Source organism: Ambystoma mexicanum, chromosome 9 (assembly GCF_040938575.1).
Source record: "Ambystoma mexicanum isolate Mex_15411 chromosome 9, UKY_AmexF1_1, whole genome shotgun sequence".
In the NCBI taxonomy this organism is placed as follows: domain Eukaryota; kingdom Metazoa; phylum Chordata; class Amphibia; order Caudata; family Ambystomatidae; genus Ambystoma; species Ambystoma mexicanum.
Genome location: NC_090931.1, coordinates 890083004 through 890108594, shown reverse-complemented (window position 1 = coordinate 890108594; position 25591 = coordinate 890083004). Strand labels below are relative to the sequence as shown.

Below are 25591 nucleotides of genomic sequence, written 5' to 3'. Positions count from 1 at the left end.
CCCTATTCCATCTTCAGAATCGGAGTTCCCGAAAATGGATCTCTATTCTCTCTTCCCACACCTACCTCACCTCGCCCCTCCTCGCTATTCCTGTGGAAACCCCATAACACCCATCCAGTTCAGCTCTCCCAGGTGTGGGCCAAGCCTTCTTGGCGCCAGCTACCTTTCAAATGCTCTACTTCTGTTAGGTAGTGAAGTGTTTGGTCCATGTTCTACATTGGAATATTACTTACCTGGAATAATAATTCATCAGCATTTCCCATAGGAAACCCACTAAACCACTGAGGGCTCTTGGGGTTTCATCATTAAAGTCAGAAATGGGAAGTTTGCCCAAAAAAGGAGTAGAAAGTCAAAGATTTTAATTACCTGTCACTGGGAGTTTCGGAATTAGCAGAAGACTGGAGGTGGGTTTCAAAGGCCCTTGTGAAGCGTCGGCAGACATAGCCACCCACCACATACAACCAACAAGATCCTCTCCAACTAATTTAGGACCCAGGAATAATATCCTTACCTTTGCTTTATGGGACACTAGAGGGACATGGTTATTAAAGAAACCTTACTTAGATGGTTATGACCTGCCAGTCGCACCGGCAACAAGGGGGTCACAAAGGTCGTCCTACTTCTGGCCTACTGATCGCCCTGGGAGAAGGATCAGGCATGTCGGTTTTATCAATCCTTCACAATGATGCATCAATCCTTGCCCTCTTGGTTAACTGGCCAACTGCCCCTCCACCTACAGAGGATGTTAAGAATCAAATTATGTTAATCATTAACTGTTATAGGAATCCGCAGTTGATTACAAACTCAACTTTTTTGATACGACCACAAACATTCTTGACAAGGCAATTACAAATAATGAAGTTAATCGTATCTTAATCTGAGGGGACCTGAAAGCTTCTCGTCTAAATGGAACTGAAAAATCAAAGACGCGAAAACTGGATACTCCCTAAGAAATAAGAGGAAACCTATGGAGGACTTTGATGAGCTCAACAGATATGTTGCAGAAAAATCCAAAGGCAAAGCTAATAACTCATACCTGGGAAAGAGGGGACCAGTCAGCAAACCTCGACTATATGTTTGTCTCGAGGGACCTCCATCAGTTCATCACAAGATTTGAGATTATTAAGACGCTCAACAGTGATCACAGTGATCAACCGCCTAAGGGCCGTATGGTATACTGGCCTTAAGCCAAAACATCAAGTTATGAGTGTCGAAGTCGAAGAAAATAACAGTGGCACCCACCTACGAATTAAAAGCAGAGACATCAAAACCTTAACTAATAATTACACAGTGACCACAGACTCCGAGGGTTACATCATGGAAAATCCAGACCTGGATTATAGGCCTCTGCTCGATTACTTTGATATGAAAAAAAGGGGTGGGGCCAAAATACATTCCGAGGGTCGGCACACCAATGTCAGTATCCCAAGTCAATAAACGAAGAGAGATGCGAAGAATCAAACTGCGAGATATTAAAATAAAAAGCTCTAATTGCCATCAAAGCTTACAAGTTATGGGTGTTTAATCGAAGAAGAACTCTATTACAAAATGACTCAGAGCAAATGTTCAGGGTACTCTCCAACAGAAATTCTAAAGACTTCTGGTCCTTAAACAACCAACATCTACAAAGCCTGAGCCGCAACAAAACTACCTTAGTGAGGCAAGATGCAACACTTTTCCAAACTCTTTGAATGTACGAATAACATTGACCGCTTCAAATCCTCCAAACCAAAAAAATCTTTGAATCAGGAACCTGAGAATGAAGATCTCCTAAATAAAATCAAAAATCTGAAAGCATCGATAGCCCCAGGCCAAGACGGCCTGTCCAACCAAATGCTCAAAACGTATCCAGATGACTGGGCACTCTTTATCCAGACAGTATTCAGAAAAATTTCAGAGTCAGCGCCGATAGTGCCGATATTTAAGGAAGGGAACAATGAAGAGCCAAAAAATTATCGGCTTATCGCGCTGTTCAACATTGTGAGAAAAATCTTTGGTACCTTTCTGTTGGATAAACTTCAGAGATGAACTACTGAAAACAACTGTTTAAACCCCTTTCAGAAGGTATTTGTGAGGAACGTCAGGACATCAGCTAACATCATGCTGCTAAGTACCCTAAGGCTAAAACCACCCAGCATGGCAAAAAGACATTTATAGCATTTGTTGATCTGGTCCAAGCTTTTGACCGGGTCAACAGAGAGCTACTGTGGCAAAAACTAGCGGTCAGGGACTGCTCGGTTGACATCATAGATCCCCTGATTGATCTCCATTCTGAAACCACAATAAGAACGTTTAACCCGGACAGGCCTTCTAACATCAGAAATACCGACATTGCAAGAAGTCAAACAGAGCTGCCTGCTAGCCCCTGCCATTTACAACGTCTACATTACGAACATCCAAGAATTTGAACCTTTCCACCAAAAATCAGTAAAGTCAATGTGACGAGACTACTGTATGCCGATGATATTATTTTAATCGACCAGACGGTGATAGGCCTCCAAAGACAACTGGATAGCCTGCAAAGATACGTTGACTCCAATCACCTTGAAAGTAACCGTGAGACGACTCAAGTAATCATTACATAGCGGGAAAAAACAAAGTAACGCTTTCACATGGGAGCTGGGATCTACCAACATAGAAGTTGTTGACCCGTACAAATACCTAGGTGTGATCTTTAATAACAGCCCCATCGAGAAACCAGCACAAGAAACCCTATTATCAAAAGTGAAAACGTTGGCCACTAAGGCAACTTTAATGGATAGGAAATGCTGAAAATTCTCTGAGGTGGCAACTATTAACTTCTATAGGGGCATGGTTGTTCCAGCCCTGATTTACGGAGCTGAAGCAATGCCACATATCCCGCTGAAACTATGGGTCAAATAAGGACTTTGGCGAAAAACTTCAAACTTACCAAACTCGACTGCATTAACACAGATCAGCAGAGAAATTAGTCTTTCTTCCCTGGCCACATTATGTGAATGGAACAGTCTGACTTTGTTCCATAAGATCTTACTACCAACCACCCATTCAATCTTTAGGATTTCATCCGAAGAAGTTGTCAACAACTCGAAAGGTATGCTGACACAATGGGTAAAGGACAGGAAAGCGAACTTGGAGGACATATGCTATTCTGAGGAAGAACTGATTAAAAACCCTACAAGAGCTGGAAAAAAGACTGGATCAACACGCTGGTGGTCGCTGGAGCTAGTAGACTCAGATTTTCCAGCAAGTGGAACCAAACTAAACCAACCCCGCAGTTATTTACTCAAATTTCCAGATAGATCATACAGAGCGATCTTCATGAGGATGAGGCTAAATCTGATAAAAACCAACTAAATAAATGCAATTAGTGGCAAATCAGAAACTAACATCTGCAGATTCTGTGAAACTACAAACGAGACGGAAACCATAAAAAGTCTCCTGATCACTTGTAGTGGACTGAGTGAAACAAGAAGAAAGCACTTACTTCCACTGATCGAGAACTTCAAGACAATGGACAAAGAAGACATTTGGAAAGCTCTGATAAATGGAGAAAAGACCACATGGGTCATAGCGGCTGTATCCATGATGCAAACTATTCTTCCACAACTGGAACCAAATGTAGAGAGTCCGGAGGTCCAACTCATTACAACTATTTAAAACTTAAATGAGGCTAAACCCAGGTCCCTGAAGGTCACGCCTAAAAGGTTTATAGCATCTTGAACCTGGGCCAAACCAGGAGCTTTTTCTTTTATTGGGGCAAAGAAGGATCGATTATGCTTCAGTAAGATAAAAAGGGACCCGCCGAGGAGTAAAGGGCGCGATTTTACTGTTTGGAGAAAGTGGTTCTGTTATTTCTACTTTGCCCTGTAAATCCTGTTGTCACTTTAAGGGCCGAGTCTCCGCCCATTGAGGAAGGCAGGATTTAAAAGCAGAACTGATTTGCCCTTGCGGTGTTAAGCCCACCGAGGAGTAAAGGGCGCAATTTTGCTATTTGGAGCCGTTTGGCTAGAGGCAGGACGCGAGACGCCTATCAATATTCAAACTCTGAAAAGCCTGGACGAGCCTACATACTGTCCTCGGACTACGAGCGGCTACAAGATAAGGAACTTTGGAGACATTCAAACCAGTGTTTGTTAATCTACTGTTATTTGACAGCCTTGCTCTGCATCTAAGTTAGCCACTGTGCGGTACGTTACAGGGCGGGGGCAAGAGACGGACTCTGGCGGCTCCCTGAGCTGTCGGGCATTCCTCGCCCTGTTTACCGATACGGCTGGAGAGACGTAAGGCATTTCTTCTTAAGTGGCAGCAATACCATTTTGGCACACTGACTTATTATCAACTACGGCAAAATGTAACATCTAGGTGCTGCAAGGTCCCCTCTCCCTTCTGAACTTGAAAGATAAAGAACACTGCAGTTTACGCACAAGTTTATCTACCTCGGGAGTTGCGAATGACTCTTCACCCCCATGTGTTTTGGGTACACTTATTCAACATTGACTGCAGCAACATAACAGTTGGCGGCTGCAAGGTTCCCTCTCCCCTCTGATCTTGAATGATCTAGAACACTGCAGTTTACCAGTTTACCCACATGTTTACCTACCTCGGGAGTGGTGAAGGACTCTTCTTCCCCCTGTGTCTTTGTGCGGCTGGTTTTTGGACACCTTTCTGTCTTTTTTTTTGCTTATTCTGTATAGCTCCTCAGGAACTTAACTTTGTACTTGATAAAATTCTCTTGTTAAGAGACTTAGTCTAATGTTATTGTAATGTATTGCTTCCAATTAGCACTGGCTATAATGGCTGAATTTTGTTGGTGTATATTGAAATTTTTTCTGCATATTTTTGCTTTTTCACAACGTGTGTACACAGCGAAAGTTTTACTATTATTGAATTAGATGTATTTTTAGTGTGGTTTTAATATTTACTTTTAGTTGAACACTGCCTCCTTTTTTAACTATTTTATAGCATATCATGTATTCCTACTAACCGTGTATTGCACATTGCACTTTAAATTTCAAATTTCCCTCCAGTACTCGGAGTGAATACTGGAAAACACTGGTAGGATTCGTCCCTGATTTATACCCAGTTGATTGTTTTCTCTTGTATGTTGTATTTTATATGAACTGTTCTGAGTATTAGTTACTCTATATACAACTGGCTCATTATACCATCCTTGGGGTAACCTGAATTTGAAATCGTGTCTGGGCTTTTTTTGGATCTCTGTGTAACGATTTGAAACAAGTGAGTTTTTTGAACTCTCACTGGTCCATATCTATACTAGTAAGACATCTTGTGTCCTATTATTGGCCTGCTTCTTGGGATATAAGTATAGGCAATCTCTAGTTAAAAGGCTATAACGGGTCTCTTCTATTTTTCTCTGTTTCCTTTCCCTCCACTAAGGCTAAATTCATTCAGCCAATCCACTGCCCGTCTGGACTAGTAGTGACCTTGGGAGCTCTTTTAGTCATTGAGTAATAGATTGGTGCACTAATTGTAATTCCTACTTCTTCTTGGGCTCGGTACAGGTGGGGCTGGTCGACCCTACCACTAAATTTAAAAGAAAGAATCATCTTTTCTTTCTATAGCTCGTATGGGCCTTCAGAGCCAATTGGCCGTAGATGAGGCAAAGGCACTATTAACTTGACAAATACCCTAATGGAAATGGTCAATAAGGATAGAAATGCTGACTTGCTTAAAGAAAAGAACTTATTAAGCGAGAAAGAGGTACTCTATTAGGTTGATTGTGGCCCAAGTGCACAATCAGGGAGATGTTGATCTTCCAATGATTTCTGAAAATGATCCACTTTAGCCATGGGAAGGGGCTATGGGCAATTGTTGCATCTTTAAAGGAAGCAATGACATTTCTATTAATGACCAGGAGGATAGATTGGTGGCTACTTTGGGCCAAAACTTGGGGGAGGTAGTAGATACACAGTCGATACCCTGATCGGTGGAAATGAGAAGGATGGGATCTCTATTATATAATCTTTGGAGACCCCAATTAGACATAAGGAAAGTATAATGGGGTACAACCAGGAAGCTACTAAGGGTTAGGAGTTCCAAGAATCTGAGAACAAAAAGGATACCTCACAGGATAACTATAGTAATAAGGAAAACAACAATAATAGTTGCAAATTCCAATAATGGGGCCTTTTTCAGTAAACCACCACTACAGCTATTTTCATCAGTAAATAAACTGAAGCCACTATCCAATTAGAAAGACCTTTACCCAGAATCGAACCAAGAGCAATAAAGACATAGGGGAAAAACGTTTAAAACACCAATAGTTTGGGCAAAACCCTATACCAAAACCAAGCTAAGAGTAGGTTAGAAGGTCCGATTGCAGGTAAACAGATTGCAAACTTCTTTGGCATAAGAACTGCTACAAGTATGGAAATAAAACCAGCCATATCGACTATCTCTGTAGCCAGACTAGATCATTCTTTATTGGCTGAAGTTGCCAAATAGCTGGAAGTAAACGATACAGCTGACCTGAGCATCATTGAGTGTGCTGATCAGGCGATTGCAGAAAGTAATTTGGGTCATATACATAGTCAACTTAATAGTGTCATCCAACAGACATGCAATGCCTCAAATGGGATCTCCATCTGAACTCACCAATTTCATTGATGAGTACACAGAGGAAGAGAGAGAAAAAGAAAAAGAAAAAGAGGAAGAAAAAGAGAGAGAAAAAGAAAAAGAGAGAAGAACAAGTTACTTCTTACCTTGTAACGTTCTTTCGACGGGATGTTCCTCCGACGTATTCCTCATCTTAGATATCTCCTTCCAGCTCTGCTGGCCTCGGAAATTTTTTTCTCTAGAGGGCGCTGCGTGTCGATGTCCTCCGAGTCGATGTCCCTCGACAGCCGCCGTATCGACGTCGACGTCATCCTGCCTATAAAGGCCGCGCGCAGCGTCCGTTGCTCAGTTCCGTTTTGTAGCCCACAATAATACTTTCTGGACTAACTAATCACCCTGAAGGAGCGTAAGCTGCAACAACAAGGGAAGTAGAACTGCGGGGATGGATGGGAGGGTCGATGAGGAATACGTCGGAGGAACATCCCGTCAAAAGAATGTTACAAGGTAAGAAGTAACTTGTTCTTCGAAGGGATTGTGTCCTCCGACGTATTCCTCATCTTAGATAGGCTCCCATAGCAGTATTCTATTATCGGAGGAGGGAGTACTGACTTCACGCTGTCTTCTATTGATGAATAGAATGCAGTACAGCCCTTCCAAACGTAGTCTCTTGACTGGAGGAGGAATCCAAATTGTAAAAACGTGTAAAGGTATGGACAGACGACCATGTAGCAGCCGCACATATGTCTTTAACCGGCACGCCTCTTTTGAGGGCCGATGAAGCTGCAATACCTCTGGTCGAATGAGCCCTAAGGTTTTGAGGGGGCTCTTTCCCTGCCAGTTTATAACATTCCAGAATGGCTAGAATGATCCATCTGGAAATGGTCTGCTTAGTTATTGGTAACCCCAGCTTGTGGCCTGCGTAACCTACAAACAGCTGGTCTGCCTGTCTTATCCTGGCTAGTCTACTGATGTAAAAACTTAAAGCCCTCCTAGGGTCTAGCCTGTGTAACCTCTCTTCCTCTTTCCCCGGGTGAGGAGGAGGATAGAAAGATGGTAGGGTAATCTTCTGAGTGATATGGAATTCAGAAACCACCTTTGGGAGGAAATTAGTCTCCACTTGCAGGACAACTTTGTCTTTGTGAAATATTGTGTGAGGGGGTTTACAAGAAAGCGCTTGTAATTCGCTCACCCTTCTAGCAGATGTAAGTGCTATTAATAAAACAGTTTTAAGGGTAAGGAATCTTAACGAACAAGAATGGAGAGGTTCGAAAGGTGTACCCATCAGGAAAGTTAGTACTAAGTTTAAATCCCATAGGGGAATTTGGAATGGTCTTGGGGGATAAACATTGGTTAACCCCTTTAGAAACTGTATTACCAAGGGTAATTTGAAATAGGATGGTTCTTCCGCAGTACGCTTAAAGATGCATAGCGCTGCGAGATAGCCCTTAATGGTGCCAACTTGAAGGCCTGAATTTGCCAAATGTAGTAGGAAGGACAAAACCATTGGTGTACCACATGAAAAAGGGTTGATATTCTGTTCTCTACACCAGCTGCAAAATCTGTTCCAATGGCAGCGGTATAAAGACTTTGTTGTTGGCCTCCTTGCCGAAAGCAACACCTCCATAACAGCATCAGGGAGGTCCCAATCCTTGTACCTCAGCCTTTAAGAAGCCAAGCGTGAAGGTTGAGGGTTTTGATGTCTGGATGGAGAACCTGACCTCCCTTCTGTGAGAGTAGGTTCTCTCCGAGTGGAAGTCGAATTGGAGGGCAGATGGACAAGTCTAGAAGGTCCGGGTACCACGTTCTCCTGGCCCAATCCGGGGTAATTAGGATCATGGTTCTCCGGAATCTTCTCAACCTCCTGATCATTTGAGGAATGACAGGGACCGGTGGGAACGCGTACAGAAGCGGAAACTCCCAGTCCACTATGAGCACGTCTCCCAGAGCTCCTCTCGGGGGAAATTCCCTTGAGCAGAACAGGTCGCATTTCCTGTTTAGGCTGGTGGCGAACAGATCTACCTGAGGGGTTCCCCAAAGGGCGAAGATCTCTTGAAGGACTTCCTGAGCTAGCTCCCACTCGTGGGAGACTGTGTTCTGCCTGTTCAGAGCGTCCGCTGTCAAGTTCTTCTCTCCGGCTAGGTGAACTGCCGATAGAGAGATTCCTTCTTGGATTGCCCAAAACCAGAGCTGCATCGCCTCTCTGCACAGGGGTAGTGATCCTACGCCTCCTCTTTTGTTGAGGTAATGCATGGCAACCGTGTTGTCCGTCATTATCAGGACGTTCTTCCCTTGTACAGCTGGCAGGAACGCCTTCAGCGCAAGTCTGATGGCTCTCAGCTCCAACAGGATGATATGTATTCTGGACTCCAATGGAGACCAACGACCGCTGATGGTCAAGTCGTTGGCGTGGGCTCCCCACCCCGTGAGCGAGGCATCCGTGACTACTGTTATCTCCAGCCAGGGTTGCCAAAACTGTTCTCCTTTCAGAATGTTCTCCTGACAGGCCCACCACTGAAGGTCTCGAGCCACCCTGCCGGGAACCTGAAGAAGATCTGTCATTCTCCCTGAGAATTGTGACCACTGAGTCCTCAGTGCCCACTGGAGGGATCTCATTCTCAGGCGAGCCTCTGGCACTAGGAAAATGCAGGATGCCATGAGGCCTAGCAACCTCAAAAAGTCGAAGGCTGGGAGACGTTGGGCATGTTGGAACTTGGTAACCATCTGTAGAATATCTTGAGCCCTCACCTCTGGTGGCGAGGCTTTTACCAGGGAAGTGCCCAGGATCGCTCCTATGAACTGGAGTCTCTGCGATGGTATCATTTGTGACTTATTTAAATTGAGGGAGAAGCCCAGTCTGTGAAGGAAGTGGCACACGTGATTTAGCTGGATCTGAGCTTGTTCCGGAGAAACAGCCCTGATCAACCAATCGTCCAGGTAAGGGTAGACGTAAATCCCTTCCCTCCTTAGACTTGCAGCCACTACCGACATTAACTTGGTGAAGACCCTCGGGGCGGAGGTCAGCCCAAATGGCAGCACTCGAAATTGATAGTGAGTTGCCAATTGCGAACCTCGGGTATTTCCTGTGTTTGAGATGGATAGGCACATGGAAATATGCGTCCTGAAGGTCCAGAGATACCAACCAGTCCTGGAACTGAAGGGCCTGGAGGATCTGAGAAAGAGTCACCATCTTGAATTTGTCTTTTCTGAGGAATTTGTTCAATTCTCGCAAGTTCAAGATGGGTCTCAGTCCTCTTGTTCTGAACTCATAAAGGGAGTAAATCCCATTTCCAAGGTAGAGGGTGCCGAACTTGTCATTATCGGCCTCGAAAACGTCGATGCCGAAGGCTTCGAGCGTGGCGTCGAAAACAAAGGCGGAGGCCTCGAAGACCTCGACAGAATTGGAATTCTACTCGACAATCTCGAAGCCATCGACGTCGAGGACCTGGGGATAGTCACTGGGTGTGTCGTAACCGTGACTTTTCTTGGCGTCGACGCCGGTGTCGAAGCTGGCGCTGAGTCGACAGACCCCTGTGTCGAAGGTCCCTTCGACAACGGCGTCGACATCGACGTCGACGGAACCCTCGTCGACGGCGTCGACGGAACCTTCGAGGAAGGTTTGGAGGTCATAGTCCTACTCGAGGGTTTGAGACGCGCTCGAGAGGTTTCCTTCGCTGGGTACTGCGACTCGCGGCGTTTTTGACCTTCGGTTCTTTCGACCAGAGCATCGCTCTCGGCAGTCTTCGAGGGGGACGCTCATCATATTTTTGCGGAATTCCACCCATTCAGCCCGGGAACTATGTTTTGTGGGGCAAGGGATTCTTTTTGGCGAAACAGAGGAAGAGGAAGACGGAGAAGGGGATCTTCGACGTCTCCTCTTCGAGTGCTTCCATCTCGAGGAGTGATGAGACCCACTGCGAGACCTGGAGCACGAATGGTGACGAGGAGAGGAATGTCTCGACTTCGTCGACGAAGAAGAAGCTTTAAAAGTCTTACCTTTCTCCAGCTTCCCCCTACGCTCCTTCAGGGCCTTAGCTGTCATGGACATACAGTCCTCGCATTCCGAACAATGGTGTTCAGCTCCCAAACACCACAGACAAACTCTGTGAGGGTCAGTCAACGACATCTTTTTCCCACAATCTCGACATTTCTTGAAGCCGGATCGAGGAGTTGTCGGTTCCAACGAGGAAGCCATCGAGTACGGATCGAATGACTCGAGGTAAATAGGATTAATCTGACTAAGAACTGAGCAACGGTATTCCGAGGCACTGAGTAAGCGCGGAAAATCGGAACTGAGCAGCAGCCGCTGCGCGCCGCCTTTATAGGCAGGATGACGTCGACGTCGATACGGCGACTGTCGAGGGACATCGACTCGGAGGACGTCGACGCGCAGCGCCCTCTAGAGAAAAAATTTTCCGAGGCCAGCAGAGCTGGAAGGAGATATCCAAGATGAGGAATACGTCGGAGGACACAATCCCTTCGAAAGAGGGAAAGAGGGAAAGAGGGAAAGAGGGAAAGGAGAGAGAGAGATCCTGCCGGAAGTATCAAAAGATAATCCTGATGAGGATCTTTTGCATCATACAATAAGGGAAGCCGATGAAAGGATTTGACTCACTCAACCTACTGTCTCTGCATTAAATATGGTTTTAAGTTCTTTCGTTAACCTATATGATAATATAAGGGCAGAGGTCAGATCCCACACTGAACTCCTCACAGAAATATATAGTAGACTAGAGGGTCTGGAAGGCCATGATGGTTTGGTGATGCGGGTGAGGCAGGTTGAACCATCTCCTACTATCACTACTGGACCTACTCTCCCCACAAATCCATTATTGCCAACAAAGATAAGTGGACAGGCCGATATTATGGTCGAGCCTCATCAAGCTAATGGGACAATATCTGAATATAGCAAGGGAAGAGAGGAGAAGGGACAGGAGATTTCCTATCTGATACCCGTCATATGGGCTCCCAGTTATGACATACGTAATGGGATACATCATGTGGCACTGACAAATAATGAGACTGTATCCACCCAGATGGTGAATTCTGAAATAAATAAGGCGAGCTCAATTCTATGACAAGACAGGAGGCTCGCATTATGCTTATACTTTCTTTAATACTGCCATATCAGCATTTTAAAACTTTAACTTTATGTTTTAGTTTTTCTTACATGTTACTTGGAAAAAAACAAATCAACAAGTTAAAAGTTTTGTATTTCAACAAAATTCAAACTGGGTTCTAGAAACCACGCTTCCCATAATCCTGAGGCCTTTGTAGTCCTGACCTCTACCCTTGCACCAATCAGTGGCTAGATCGGGGTATAAACACTCTCCCACCTAGGTCCATTGCTCTTTCTTTTTGCTACCGTACAGAGATAAGTGTTATGTCTCATTATATGCCCTATAAATGTTAGCAATTGCCTATTTGAGTATAATAGATATTAGAATGCCGTTACTATCAATAATATTTTCGATGATAGAATGACAAGTATTCATTTAACAGCATTTGTAGCGTTCAGTGTATGAGGTGCGCGCGCGCGCGTATTACCCTTTACCCGTAGTAGTAATTTCGAGAGAGAGGAGAAGCGGTACGGAGCCGCAAGCAAAGCCGCTCGTCTCTGGCAGCCGACCCGTTCTCCTCAGCCGTATGCGCAAATCCGCGCACGCCGGCGAACACGAAAGCTCTAGGACCCTGTAGCGGCCTGCATACAAGCGTATAAGCGGAGGCGGCTCGCGCCGTCGAACGCGGAGTACATTGGGGCCCAGCGAGGCAGATCCCGCCTCCGAACCTTCCCGTTATGCTCCATGTCCCTCTAACACTCGTTTTCACGCCTATGTGTAGCAAAACGGAGCAGGGAGGCGTGTGAGTCAGTGCCTGAGAGGAATTTTTACACAAAAAAATAAATAAAAGAGAAAAGAAATTATTTTGTTGGAATTTTGCATGAACTGCAGAGAACGTCGGACAGTTCACAGACAAGCTAGAAAGGCACAGAGTGCAGTTCAGAGCCTTAATTTACGGCTGACTCCCAAGAAGTTAGCTCTGCTAACAACATTCAATGGCTCACTCATCGCACCCCAAAGATTCTCAGTCCACCACACCAGAGTGGAGTGAACAAGAGTGGGAAGAAGAGCCCACTTGGCAAGACACCGATTTATCCCTCAGCTTCAAGAGGGTTCTGGGAGATTCACTTTCACAAGCTGTCTCTCAGGGGGTGCAACCTTTGACTGAAAGGTTGGCAATGCTGGAAGCATGAATGGCGGAGCAGCTGGCAGCCATGAAAAGACTGGCAGACACCCCTGTGGAAGGGACGTCAGCTGGACGCCCTCAGAAGAAGGTTGAAAATAAGGGGTGTAAAAAAGCCTAAAAGAGCGCAGACCCTTTGACCCGCTCGGGCTCAAAGGATAGGGTTAACTCTGTTCCCGAATGCCAGAGCGACCAGTCGCCAGATTGAAAGAAGCCTTTCTAGCAAAGTTGGCAGGTGACCACAACAGACCCCCTGCCCCAGGGGTGGACAATTCAGGGGATTATGAAGAGGGCTAAGCCCCCGACAAGGAAGGCGGCGAAGAAAAAGATATTCCTCAACCCATTCCTCAAAATGTTCCCGAGGAGGAAGACAACATAATTGATATTTTTGACCCAGAGGCCATTAGACACCCAAAGTCATCTGAGTGGGTGCTCTCACCCAGAGTAGCGTTATACATGTCACAACACATCAGGAAGCCGCTGGACAGAGAAGTCCGATCCTGCATGCGATCAGAATGTCCACGCCCTGAGCTGCCTGTGAAGCTGGCGGATGCACCAGACCTGGACCCAAAGATGGTCATTTTTGTTACCAAATCCGCACAAGACATTAGGAAAGGTGTCGATGGAGCATGGAAAGGGTGTCACGCCAAGCTCCTGGACTTAGCAGGAGCACTGGCAAAAATTATGGACCTAGTGGAAAAGTCAAAAGACACTGGTATCCCAGTAGACACTCATACCCTGGGTAACTGGACACAAAGAGCAGTATGCCTATTGGGTAACGCCAACTGCATTCTCTCTTAGGAGAGGAGAAGAGGCGTCCTCCTAAAGATCGATAAAAAGCTCAGCGATCTAGCCACATATGAAGCGGGTGAAGGCGCCAAAGGCCTTCTTTTCGGAGAGGCCTTCATGAAGGAGATGTCCCAATTTGTTGGTACATACACAGCTTTCGAGAAAGCCCAGAGCTCTATAAGGAAGATATTTCCAGGGCGTGTTTTTGCTGGGACCGGACGATTCAGAGGTCGCTCGTCTGGTCGCTACAACTATCAAAGAAGGCCTCAAGGTCCACGCGTGCAACATTAGGAAAACCTTCAGCAAGACACCTTTTTCCCGGCCAGAGGAAGACATCCAAGAGGCCGTACAGGAAGAGGTTTGTTCCGTCAGCCCGGCGCAACAGGCGGTGAGTACATCAAATGTTCGGATCGGAGGGAGAACTCTCCGCTTTCTGAAAGAATGGCAAGCTTTATCAAGCGATGCTTGGGTTTTGCAAGCAGTAGCGGGTCTTCGCCTAGACTTCCGAGGCATTCCGAGACAGGACAGAGAGCCCGTCCGCCATTTGCATGCCACGAGAAGAGAAAGTGCTTTTACGCAGCGAGTTAAGCAAATTAGTAGAAAAGAATGCAATAGAGCGCGAGAGCACAGAAGGACAGGTTTTTCTCAGCAATATGTTCCTATTGCACAGAGGGGAAAAGATTTGTCGAGTCATAAACCTAAAAGATTTGAACAGTTGGCTGGAATACAACCATTTAAAGATGGAGGGCATACACCTCCTCCGATACCTATTGCGTTCAGGAGATTGGCTAGCCCGCCTAGATCAAGGACCCCTATCTAGCAATTCCGATAGCAGCAGCCTTTCGAAAGTACCTCCAGTTCCGATGGGAAAGAGATTTGGCGTTTTACATGCCTCCCGTTCGGGCTGGCGTCAGCCCCTTGGGCTTTCACGAAGTGATGAAACCAATAGCTGCAGCTATCAGGGAGAGGTATTGTTATGATCATATATCTGGACGATATCCTAGTGATGGGTTGCAGCAAAGAGACCCTCACGAGAGATGTGCAGTGGATATTCAGTTTCCTATCATCTCTGGGGTTCTTAGTAAATTTAGAGAAGTCCCAATTAGCACCAGTTCAGAAATTGGAATTTTTAGGCTTCACCATAGATACCGTGAAAGCAATTCTGGAGCTTCCCGGTCACAAAGTAAGAGCGATAAAGAAAGAGCTCAGGACAGTGATTGCAAAGCGAGTTATTTCGCTTCGGAATCTGGCCAGAATAGTGGATCTGCTGGCAGCTTCCATTCAAGCCATTTTCCCGCGACCGTTGCATTGTCGAGCATTGCAGAGGCTCAAAATCAGACATCTCCGCGGGGGTTTGAGATATCATCAGTTAGTGAACTTAGACCAAGAAGCCATGACAGAGCTACATTGGTGGCAGGAGAACATGGAAGCCTGGAACGGACGAGCGATTTTCGGAGATGTTCTGGAACTGACCATAGAGTCAGGCGCAAGCAGGTCAGGTTGGTGAGCCAGGTGCGAGCAAATGCAGACAGGTGGGAAATGGTCCAACGAGGAATTGAGTCCCCACATAAACTGCCTCGAACTTCTAGCAGGCTCCTTCGCAGTTCAGGCATTCACGAAAGACAAAATAAGATGCTGTGTATTGCTCAAGATGGACAACATCTCAGCAGTCCGCTACATCAACAAATTAGGAGGAACGTAATCCAGAATGTTAGCAGAACTAGCGAAGGATTTCTGGCATTATTGCCTTCAGAACAACATTGCAGTAACCATAGAATACCTTCCAGGGAGCCAGAACAGTATAGCAGACTGTAACTCTCGATATCTTGTAGACTCCAGCGATTGGAGACTACACCCTCTAATTTTCAAGCGCTTGAAAGACAAATGGGGACCCCTAGATATAGATCTATTTGCGTCCAGACAGAATGCGCAGACACAGAAGTACTTCAGTTGGAGGATAGACCCGGGAGCAGCAGGTACAGACGCCTTTCTGCACCCCTGGACTGGAGCAGTCCACTATGCCTTCCCGCCATTCGCAATGATCACAAGAGCTCTAGCGTAAGTCTGCAGAGACAAAGCAGAAGTGGTGATGGTGCTGCCCTGTTGGAGAGCACAGGCCTAGTTTCCAGTAGTGATGGAACTTTCTACGGATTTTCCGAGGATAGTTCTGGACATCCCGGGCCTTCTACTCGACCCGACCAGCCTAGTCCACCCGCTGATAGAAGCAGATTCCTTGCAGCCGATTGCCTGCAGGGTTTCAGGAGAAGATGGAACTCGCCAGGAATTTCGGACCTCCCTGCAGATTGTATCCAAGATTCCTGGACGCCAGGAATTTCGGACCTCCCTGCAGATTGTATCCAAGATTCCTGGACGCCTTCCACCGTTAGGAGTTATAACACGGCTTGGAACAGTTGGGTGCAGTGGTGTTCAGAACACAGTCTGGATCCCATTACAGCACCTCTAGTGAACATCCTACATTTTTTGGCTTCAAAGTATAAGGATGGTTGTGCTTACAGAACCATAGGTGTCTAGAGATCTGCAATTTCAGCAGGGCATAACAAAGTGGAGAATAATCCAGTAGGAGAGCACCCTGCAGTCCTGCGTCTCCTCAAAAGGTATAAAATTGAGAAGACAGCCGGAGCCAAATATGCGGTTTTATGGGACGTTGGAGACGTTTTTCAGCTATTCCTTAGGTGGCCAGAAAACAAAGCCTTGTCCCGTTCACAATTGTCAGGCAAATTGGCTATGCTCCTGTGTTTAGTAGCGTGCCGGAGAGTATCAGACGTAAAAGCATTGGAGATTGATAGAAAGATATTTTATCCAGAAGGAGTGGCGTTTACATTCGCTAAAAGAACAAAGACCAACTCCAGAATAATTTCCTACCCGTATTTTACGGAGAACAAGAAGTTTGTGTAGCTCAATGTATTAAAGATCATGAAGCAGTCACAGCGCAGATTAGACCGTGCGGCGTAACCCAGTTGCTTATAGCGCGTAGGAAGCCTCACCATGCAGTAGCAACAGCAACCATTGCGAGATGGGTGAGGAAGATCATGCAATGGGCAGGAATAGACTTATCTTTATTTGGTGCACATTCCGCTAGGGGAGTAATGGCTTCTAGAGCGTTTGCGACAGGAGTGTCCTTGCAAGATATTATGAAATCAGCAGATTGGTCTTCTGAATCCACCTTTAAGACTTTTTATTTTAAACCAGTATTGGATATACTGAGTAGAGTGATAGCAAGCTTTGAACAAGCATAATGCGAGCCGCCCGTCTTCTCATAGAACAAAGATTGCCCACGCTAATAGCTCAGGAAAGTCTTCATTTTATTAAACACAAGGAGGCGAGCATTATATCCCACCCAAGATGACTAAAATGAATGAAAATTGTGCAGCATTGTGTACCATTTGTAGTTCATTCCCACCCTCATGTGAATTTTTCTGTTCTCATAGGAGATGATCAGAAGACTGTGTGAGCAAATTGAAGTATGGACCAATGATCTTCTGGCAAGTTGTCCCCGTTGGACCGATCAGTCTCGCCAGCTGCGGACCGAATGCAGAGTTTATGGATGGTCTGTAACATATTCTGGACTCTTTGTGGATCTAGAACTCTGATGGCAAAGAAAGAGGAATGGACCTAGGGGGGGAGAGTGTTTATATCCCGATCTAGCCACTGATTGGTGTGAGGGTAGAGGTCAGGACTACAAAGGCGTCAGGATTATGGGAAGCGTGGTTTCTAGAACCCAGTTTGAATTTTGTTGAAATACGAAACTTGTAGATTTGTTTTTTTCCAACATGTAAGAAAAACTAAAACATAAAGATAAAGTTTTAAAATGCTGATATGGCAGTATTAAAGAAAGTATAAGCATAATGCTCGCCTCCTTGTCTTTAAAAGAATGAAGACTTTCCTGAGCTATTAGCGTGGGCAATCTTTATTATCGACCTAACTAAAGATGATATGCCCTGTAAAAGGAAGATTTTGATTTGCAAAAGAAAGATGCAGCAAATTAAGAAATCAAAAAATGAAAAGGATATAAAAAAAACACAATTTTAGAACATCCAAGTACCTAAGAAATCTGACTGTACCCGAAACGCTACAGCGCAAAGAGAGGGGTATTCCTAATAGTGTGGACACTCACCTTAAGAAGAAAGAAGTAATTAGCACTGTGGCAAAGGTTCTCATTAGGGATTGTGAGAATTCATTGGGTACAGAATCTCTATCTGTCCCTGATTCAACTTTATGCCCAGTGAACAATGAGCAAGATAAAGACATATGCCCCACAAAAGTAGAGAGAGGAATCCAAACAGATCAACTCTCGGTAGGTGAGGTGTTGGCTCCAATCGCAGTGGCAGCACCACATTTAGACCCAGTGGATGAATCAAGAGACCAAATTGCTAATAAGAGTCTGCAGCAACGTAGACCCTATCAATAAAGATGAGGATAAAAACAATCTCGTCCCAACTAAAAATCAGAATCTCCAGGCTTCGGTCTCTGAATCAACTGTGCCGACAAAACCACTGGTTCTTGAGATTAAGAGCCCTACACTAGTTAAAATTGTGACAGCGCGGTAACTATTACAAGAGCTCTATACCCAAGATACTCATATGGCTGTAGGATCCTCCAAGGATCTAGTGCCGAATTTGGGAGAAAATGTTTTCAATCTTAAATCTCCTACTCATGCTCGAATGAGAAGTGCTATAGAGGCAAAGTTGAGAGATAATGTTCTATTCAAGGGGGAAGCTCAACTCGAGTCACATTTCCTGGGGGAATTATATGCACCCAAGCCTCTAGATATTCATTCTAGACCATTTGGGATTCAAGATAGAAAACCAATGGGGCCGAAAAATATAGGCAGAAGCAGTATTCTTAGAGGGGCTAGAGGCCCCGAACATCAAGATCAGGATATGCAGGAATCAAAGGTGAACGATGAAGGGTATCGTGTTGAATCGCACACTGAAGTTGAATATTTAGATGTTATACAGATAACAAGCCTCTGGGGACAGGACTTTCCAGTCTGCCTGAATCGAGGTAAAATCTTGAAAATGTTGTCACTCTCCGCTCGCTATCCCTGCTGTCCACATATGATCTAAAAAAGATTCATTTTCCAAATAAAGGTCGCTGTAACATGAGTAATATCGTCTAAGTCACGGGTGGTCTTAAATTTGGTAATGGGAGAAAGTGAAGGATTGAGAAGCTGGGTTTTGAAATAAAGACACTGAATTTAGAACAGACTCCAAATAAGGGACAAAAAGAGGCTGAATACAATGGTAATCTGACAATGGTTTTTCGACCACAAAGAAATACCCAGGAACAACAGAGGGACCTCGCTAGAGGACAATTTAGAGAAATGCAAGACTGGGGCCAAATCACCTCAGCCCTGTGGAATGGAGGATAGCATGAGAAATGTATACCCTGCTAATGAACATTCGCAAACCGTCTATTTGAAGTGTAACTCATGGAACACCAGAGGCAATCAGCATCTATTTACAAATATTGATGCAGCACATATGCTCAAGGATAATAACTGCATAATAACTGCATTTTCCTACAGGAAACATGACTCCTGGTCGAATCATTTGTAGATGGCTATGAAATAATTTCACAACTTTCAAAGCCCTATATGGGAGGTAGGCCATCAGCAATGCTTATTATTGCCCTTACTCTGGGTCTTTCAACATCAGTGATTTGTGGTCTCCCGGTTGGGATATTGGCAGTCAAAGTGTCCTCTGGGAATACATTGCTGGAGATTTTATTGATTAATGTTTATTGGCATTTAGGGCTTGCACCACTCGAGGAATTTTTAGAAAAGATTGGGGAAATAATATTAGATTGGAGATCCGCGACTACATACAGTAAGTGATCCTTGCAGGCGACCTTAATTCAGACTGCCCTATCACTTCTGATGAAGTTTATAGTGACCTTGGTGAAGAAATGTTAGAAGGAACTGACATGAGTCAGTAAACTAACTGGGGTAGATTGTGGAGCCTTTCCATTGAATCTGTGGGGCTGGTTTACGTTAATGGAATACTAGATCCGACTCTGCCTAACCCACCAACGAGGCAGAGGTGTGCGAGTTCATCTACGATTGATTCTATCTTTGTTGATGAAGGTCTCACCAAATTGACACTAATATTATAGTAAACCCCAACATATGGAGTGATCATAGCACCCTCAAAGTGGACTTCTTCCTCCATGTGAATACGATACTTAGGTGGCGGAACATATTTGAAAATTCTGGGACAAGGCAGAGGAATCAGATGGTCACTGCGTAATATAGAAAAACTCCATAGCAAACTATTAGATTCTTTGGACAGCACTTTCTACCTTTGGAAACAAGCGTTTCTTGCACCAGAGTTTGATAACTTTGAGCAATCTGTTTGGGAGGGTCCAACGTAAACTATGAAGGGGGTCTATAAAAAAAAACATATGCACACTTATGAGCGTGTAGCTAAAGAAAGATCTTCTATGCTCCAGATGCTCAGACAGATACGCAAATATAACAGAGACCAATTAGAGAAATTCTCTAGGACTAAAACCATCAGGAAGAAATATAAAGATTTCTGTATTTCTAAAAAAGCCTCTATCCTGCAAAAATATGCACAAATGATGCTAGGTGTATTGGTGAAAAGAGACGCAAGGTCGTTTTGGGAACTCATAAATCGGCAAGACATCCCATCTATGATAGGCCAACTTAACGGAGTCTCCGAGGAAAAATGGGTGCATTTCGTCTCAGACCTCTATGGGAATGGGCTGGATGTCTGCCAAGTAATGGCAGGAGGGGACTCAGTGGAAAGGATACGATGGGAACCTAGTATAGAATACAGGGATATACTTAAATGAATCAAGATTTCCAAGAAGTTGCGCGCTGCAGGCCCTAACAGGCTGACCAATAATACATTGAAAGCAATGCAGACAGCTCGGGCCCAAATACTTACAATGCTCTTTTAAAAGCATTGTAGAAAGTAGTATTATACCATCTAGTTGGCAAACAGCCCATATTATACCCATTTTTAAACAAGGCAAACGAAATGCAGCAAAGATTTATAAGCCAATAGCACTGATAGAAGCAGACTGCAAATTATTTGCATCACTTTTGCCATCACATGTTAATGAATAGATGGATGGATGGACCATCTGCATTTGACTCTTATTCGGTCGCGCCTCTGTGCTAAATTGTCCCAATGGGGTATCCCCCGATGGCCTGCTAAAACTAATAATGGCAATATATGAAAACTCAGGATAAACGTCTGCTTGAATTTTGAGGAAAATGTGCCCAGACGGATTAAAACATTTGTAGGAGTAAGGCAGGATTGCTCTTTGGCACCCTGCCTCTTCAATCTCTATGTAGTGGACGTAGGTGATTATTTGGAATAGGCGGGCCTCGTAAGCGGAAAGTTAGGGGACATAAGGATATTGTGGTTGGCATTTGCTGACAATTTCCTACTTTTTGATCAAACCAGGGTGGGACTGCAGCAACTGATTGACAAATGTGTTGAATTTGCAAAAATGTATGGGTTAAAAATAAATCCCAATAAGACCCGCATTTTGGCTATTTCAAAAGGAAAGAAGGAAAACAAATTGGGCTGGAATATAGGACAACCCATTGAAAGGGCACATAAAACTCTACTTGGGCTTCCCAATATTTGCACAACCATCAAACTTGGGGCTCTGTTCCTTTCTAAACAGAAGGCTCTCCCCCCCCTGATAGCACAGATAGTTAACTTGGTTCGAAAATTTTGACTGTTTTCCTTAAAACCAGCAGTTGAGTTCTATGAAGATAAAATAGTCCTGACAATTCTTTATGGGATGGAGCTCCACTTCTTGGAATTGCAGAATTTCTGGGAAACCATTGAAGGAGTGATCTGGAGAAAAAAGTTTTAAAATTACCAAATAAAATTCCAATGTCGGCAATTCATTTTGCACTGGGCCTTTTGTCTCTGAAAGTGAGATCTCTGTGGCAGATGATGGCACTTTTTTGTAGCCTATTAGTCTCCCTGAGCGAAACCCTTTATGAGGATTTAGGGAAATTGGTTTCTACTCAGGGAGGCACTAAAGGGAATATCTGTGCATGTTTTTGCTATCAAACCCTACGAGATTTGTCCACTGATAAGGAGACACTTGTGAGAAACCCAGAAAAGTTTAAAAGGTTTCTATATGATTATGATTGGATAACTACGATACAGAAATTTCATAGTTACCCGTCTCTTTCTCATTTAAAATATGAGCATAGGAAAAGGGGGTCCCTCTCATTTATGATAATTCCTGAACCGCTACTATTGTTCCCTACTCCTTAAATTCAAGTGGAATATTCTCTCAATTAATAAGTAAAGAAGAGAAGGACATTGGTTGAGGATACAAATTACTTGTGTAAATTTTGCCAAAAGACAGGAGTGTTGGAAACCAGGCATCATCTTTTCCTTCAATGTACTGATCTTAAGGCGAAAATAAGTATATATATGGAGATATTTGCCAAATGGGGTACTTTAGGGGAAGAGGACTTCCTCTGGGCCAGATGCCTATCAATTGGTAACACTGTGGAAGGACTGGCTGTGGCAGGCTTCATTAAATCTTTACATCTATACTCACATACCCCTCCTCTCATGGGAAAATCCTAATTTGACAAATTGCCGCTTCTGAAGAGATTGGATAAACTATTGCACTTTTTCTCTCTACTGTTTTTTCTTTATAATCTCCTATACTTATGCGGTTTCTGGGTCAAGTCACCTATGAAGTCTTGAATAAAAATGTTTAGGATGATCAATTTTAGACAATGTCCATAGGGTATATGTTTTGAATCTGAGTATTGAGGCAGGGTTTTTTTTATGAAGATGTTTTAATATATTCTTTTGTAATTGTATACCTGATAAATGAGATGATGATTTTTTTGTATTATTGATGAATTTTGTATTTTTTTTATTGATGAATTTTGTGTATTCTGATTGGAAAGGTTTCATATGTAAACCATACACAAAGAAAAAAAAAAGAAAAAATAAGGGACCAACAAGAAAGAACATTTAGAAACCAGGACGCTAGTGAAATGGCAATCAGTGGTAGCTTATTTTTGGTCATGGTCACAGCATGATCTGGAGGAGCAGCTAGTAGTCGAAGACATTGTAATGTAACATAATGAAAGCAACGTAACAGAAGCCTATGCAGATCTTGTGATATTTTTAAAAATTGTTAATTCAATTAAACAAAAACAAAAAAAAAGGCCCATCATTAGAAACGATAGCAACATATTAGAACTTAAAATCTGGTACCATGCTAGAAATCTATTGCTACTGGTAACATTTCCTTTCTGCTAACTGAAACCCGATTTCACCATAAGCTGTGTAGATACCACAGCAGGTACGGAAAATCTATGAAATTGCAGAATCAAAAATGATAAGCACAGGAAAGAGTTGCGCCGGAAAGACTTGCAGTGCTTTATTCATTTTGATTTTCCTTTTCAAAATTCTACATGTGGGTGTTGCACATTTGAACTGTACCTTAATCACAGGGAAAAGGTTATACACCAGAAAAATTACAGCCCAATAACAGTTTAAGGCCAACCCTGCTGGTAAGTACAAAGGCATGTAGCTAACAATATGTACTTATAATAGCCACATAAGTGAAAATAAAAAAAACAGAATTGCCTCGTTTGTGTGCGACTGTATTTTGAATTGGAAAAGACAATTGTGGAGGAACACAAACAAATGCAATTTATGTCGAGTGACATCAGAAAACTGAGGCACTTCACAGCAATGAAACTTCATAGGCATGCCCTTACCATCGGTTCCGAATTTGGTCGGCCTTCTGGCTGGTCTGCCTGCATAGGATTTGGTGTTCTTTGGTGGACTGGAAAGCTAGTGAAGAAACAATATTCCACATTGGAATCAGAAAATACACACATTGACAAGAGCCAGAGATTACACATCCATTGTTACTCGCATGTCTTAAACAGAGGCAGTAAAGCAACCTTGAACGAAGTAAAGCGTCGGATCGGGAGCCATCTTAAGCAAGGAGAGAGAATGCGCCTGCTTAAGCTGATGTGCTATTAAAGGGATCCTCGTTCCACATGCGTCAGTGGCCACTGCATATTGCTTGCTAGGAATATGTACACTGCCACCCTCCGGTTTTGCAAAGTTGGACCACTGCACTTGCACTTCTGATACTCACTAGTGTATCACTCTGTATGTCTACACCCAAACTAAAAGGGGTGGCAAACCATCAGACCGGTTCATTTACTCATCGATTCCAACGCTGGAGGGAATTAAGTGCATCACTGCTGCAAACGAGGCTGTCCACCACCAAGACTGGATGTAACCAGTGGTTGAAGTGTACAAAAAGATGTTGTGGAACTATGTTCCCTGATGGCCTGCTCCCGCTCCCCACAATCCCCATCACCATGCACCCTCACATGCACAATCCAAACCCCCAAACAAACACCTCATGTTTAAGGGAATGTGCAGTGCAGTGACCTGAAGTGTAAGTTCCAACTTTTTCCTACACTTCTATTTTAAAATGTAATCATTCCGGAACGGTTTCTTTTTAAAATAAAAAGTATAGGAACGGTACAACTTTAAAACAAAGAATAATTAAAAAAAAGTAGAGTAGCACCACTCCCGCCCACTTGGCCCACCGGATGTAACCAGTGTGGGGAAGCATTGGGTGTATAAATCTGTAGCACGTGCAACCCATCAATCTCTTCTGCCCGACTTCCATCCTGCAAACAGCAACCTTTCCATGACATTGCAGCCTTGAAAAAACGATAGAAGTCTAGAATCTCAAGGACAATCAATCAGAGGGAGGGCATCACACCTGAAACAATCTCAGAGGAGGGCCAGCAGCCCAGAAACAAATACAAAAGAGGTTGGAAAGTGAAATGGGTATTTTCAGCAGAGGGATACATTTCTATAACATGGTTAAAAACAGTCTCCTGAAAAATAATATTCTCCCTGTTTTACAAAGTTTGACAGGGGAAGCAGTTGTTTATTGCTTGGAATTATCAATTTGGACAGTATTCTTACAACAACATAAAAGGCATATCTTGGCAATATTCCTCCTCCCCCATCCCCAGATGGTTTAAAGGACAACACTCGCCCAAACTCGCAAAGATCTCCCTCTGTGGAATTGCTTTCACAGCCAAATATTACTTTGGGCACCTGTCCTTTCACACAGCGTCTAAACCCCCGAAATGGTCCTCGGGGCAGCATTACACTCACATTTCAAAAGGACTGATTTTTTTTCACCTCTTTAAAAATTGTGCCATGATAGCCATAAAGGATGTGTGGCTGGTATTGCTCTTAGGACCAAAGGTTCTACATGTCAAAGATGTGGAATACGTTGGAGGACCTAATCCATTTGAAAGCATCTTTCTGATCATACTTCAACAGGTCCTGGAAGCATGATCTTTTCCAAACCTCCCATGGCTCCAACGCACATTATGCCGCTCACCCCTAATGGTGTCCCCGGACAGCTTTTACTTACACTTATGGTGCACTCTCACATTGCTCTGTACCCAAAGTTAATCAAGGCACCATCCTGTTCAGAAATACAAAGGCTTCTGTATACAAAACGTCCAAGCAGTTAAGAAAAACACAACATTTAACAAACACAAGCAGCAACTGCTACGCATTGCACAGATAAAGTATGCTGCCTTTGCGGGCAGCTGCAGATCGTCTAGTTTAGTCCCAAAAGGCATCTGAGCGTAGGGCTGTGCACACCATCTGTCCTGTGTAGGGGTTAAGCAGGGGCGTTGCTAGGGGGGGGCTAAGGGGGCTATAGCCCCTGATCTTTTGGTTGTAGCCCCGGATAGAATCTCAGGAGCTACAGCCAAAAGACTAGCTAGCCCCCAGTCCCAACAGTTATGACAACAGCTTAGCCCGAGTCCTCTCCAGACCTAGCAACTCCCCTGGGGTTAAGTATGCCACCAATGCAGTCGGCTCTTGGCCACCCCCCTCTACTGCAACCCTGACATCTCATACATCAAGGTGACCATAAGTCCTATAGGCTGTCTCCCAGGTAA

The 25591-nt window shown here is 44.2% G+C and overlaps 1 protein-coding gene across 4 annotated transcripts in view; it reads right to left on the bottom strand.

Moving 5' to 3' along the window:
- The window catches only part of TRAF3IP1 (TRAF3 interacting protein 1), a 1297461-nt gene that overhangs the window by 721825 nt on the left and 550045 nt on the right, over nt 1-25591 (bottom strand). For all 4 annotated transcript variants that reach the window (XM_069616014.1, XM_069616012.1, XM_069616015.1 and 1 more), the window contains exon 7: nt 23354-23429. In XM_069616014.1, the coding sequence (XP_069472115.1) occupies nt 23354-23429 (76 nt within the window). The remainder of the gene's footprint in view (nt 1-23353; nt 23430-25591) is intronic.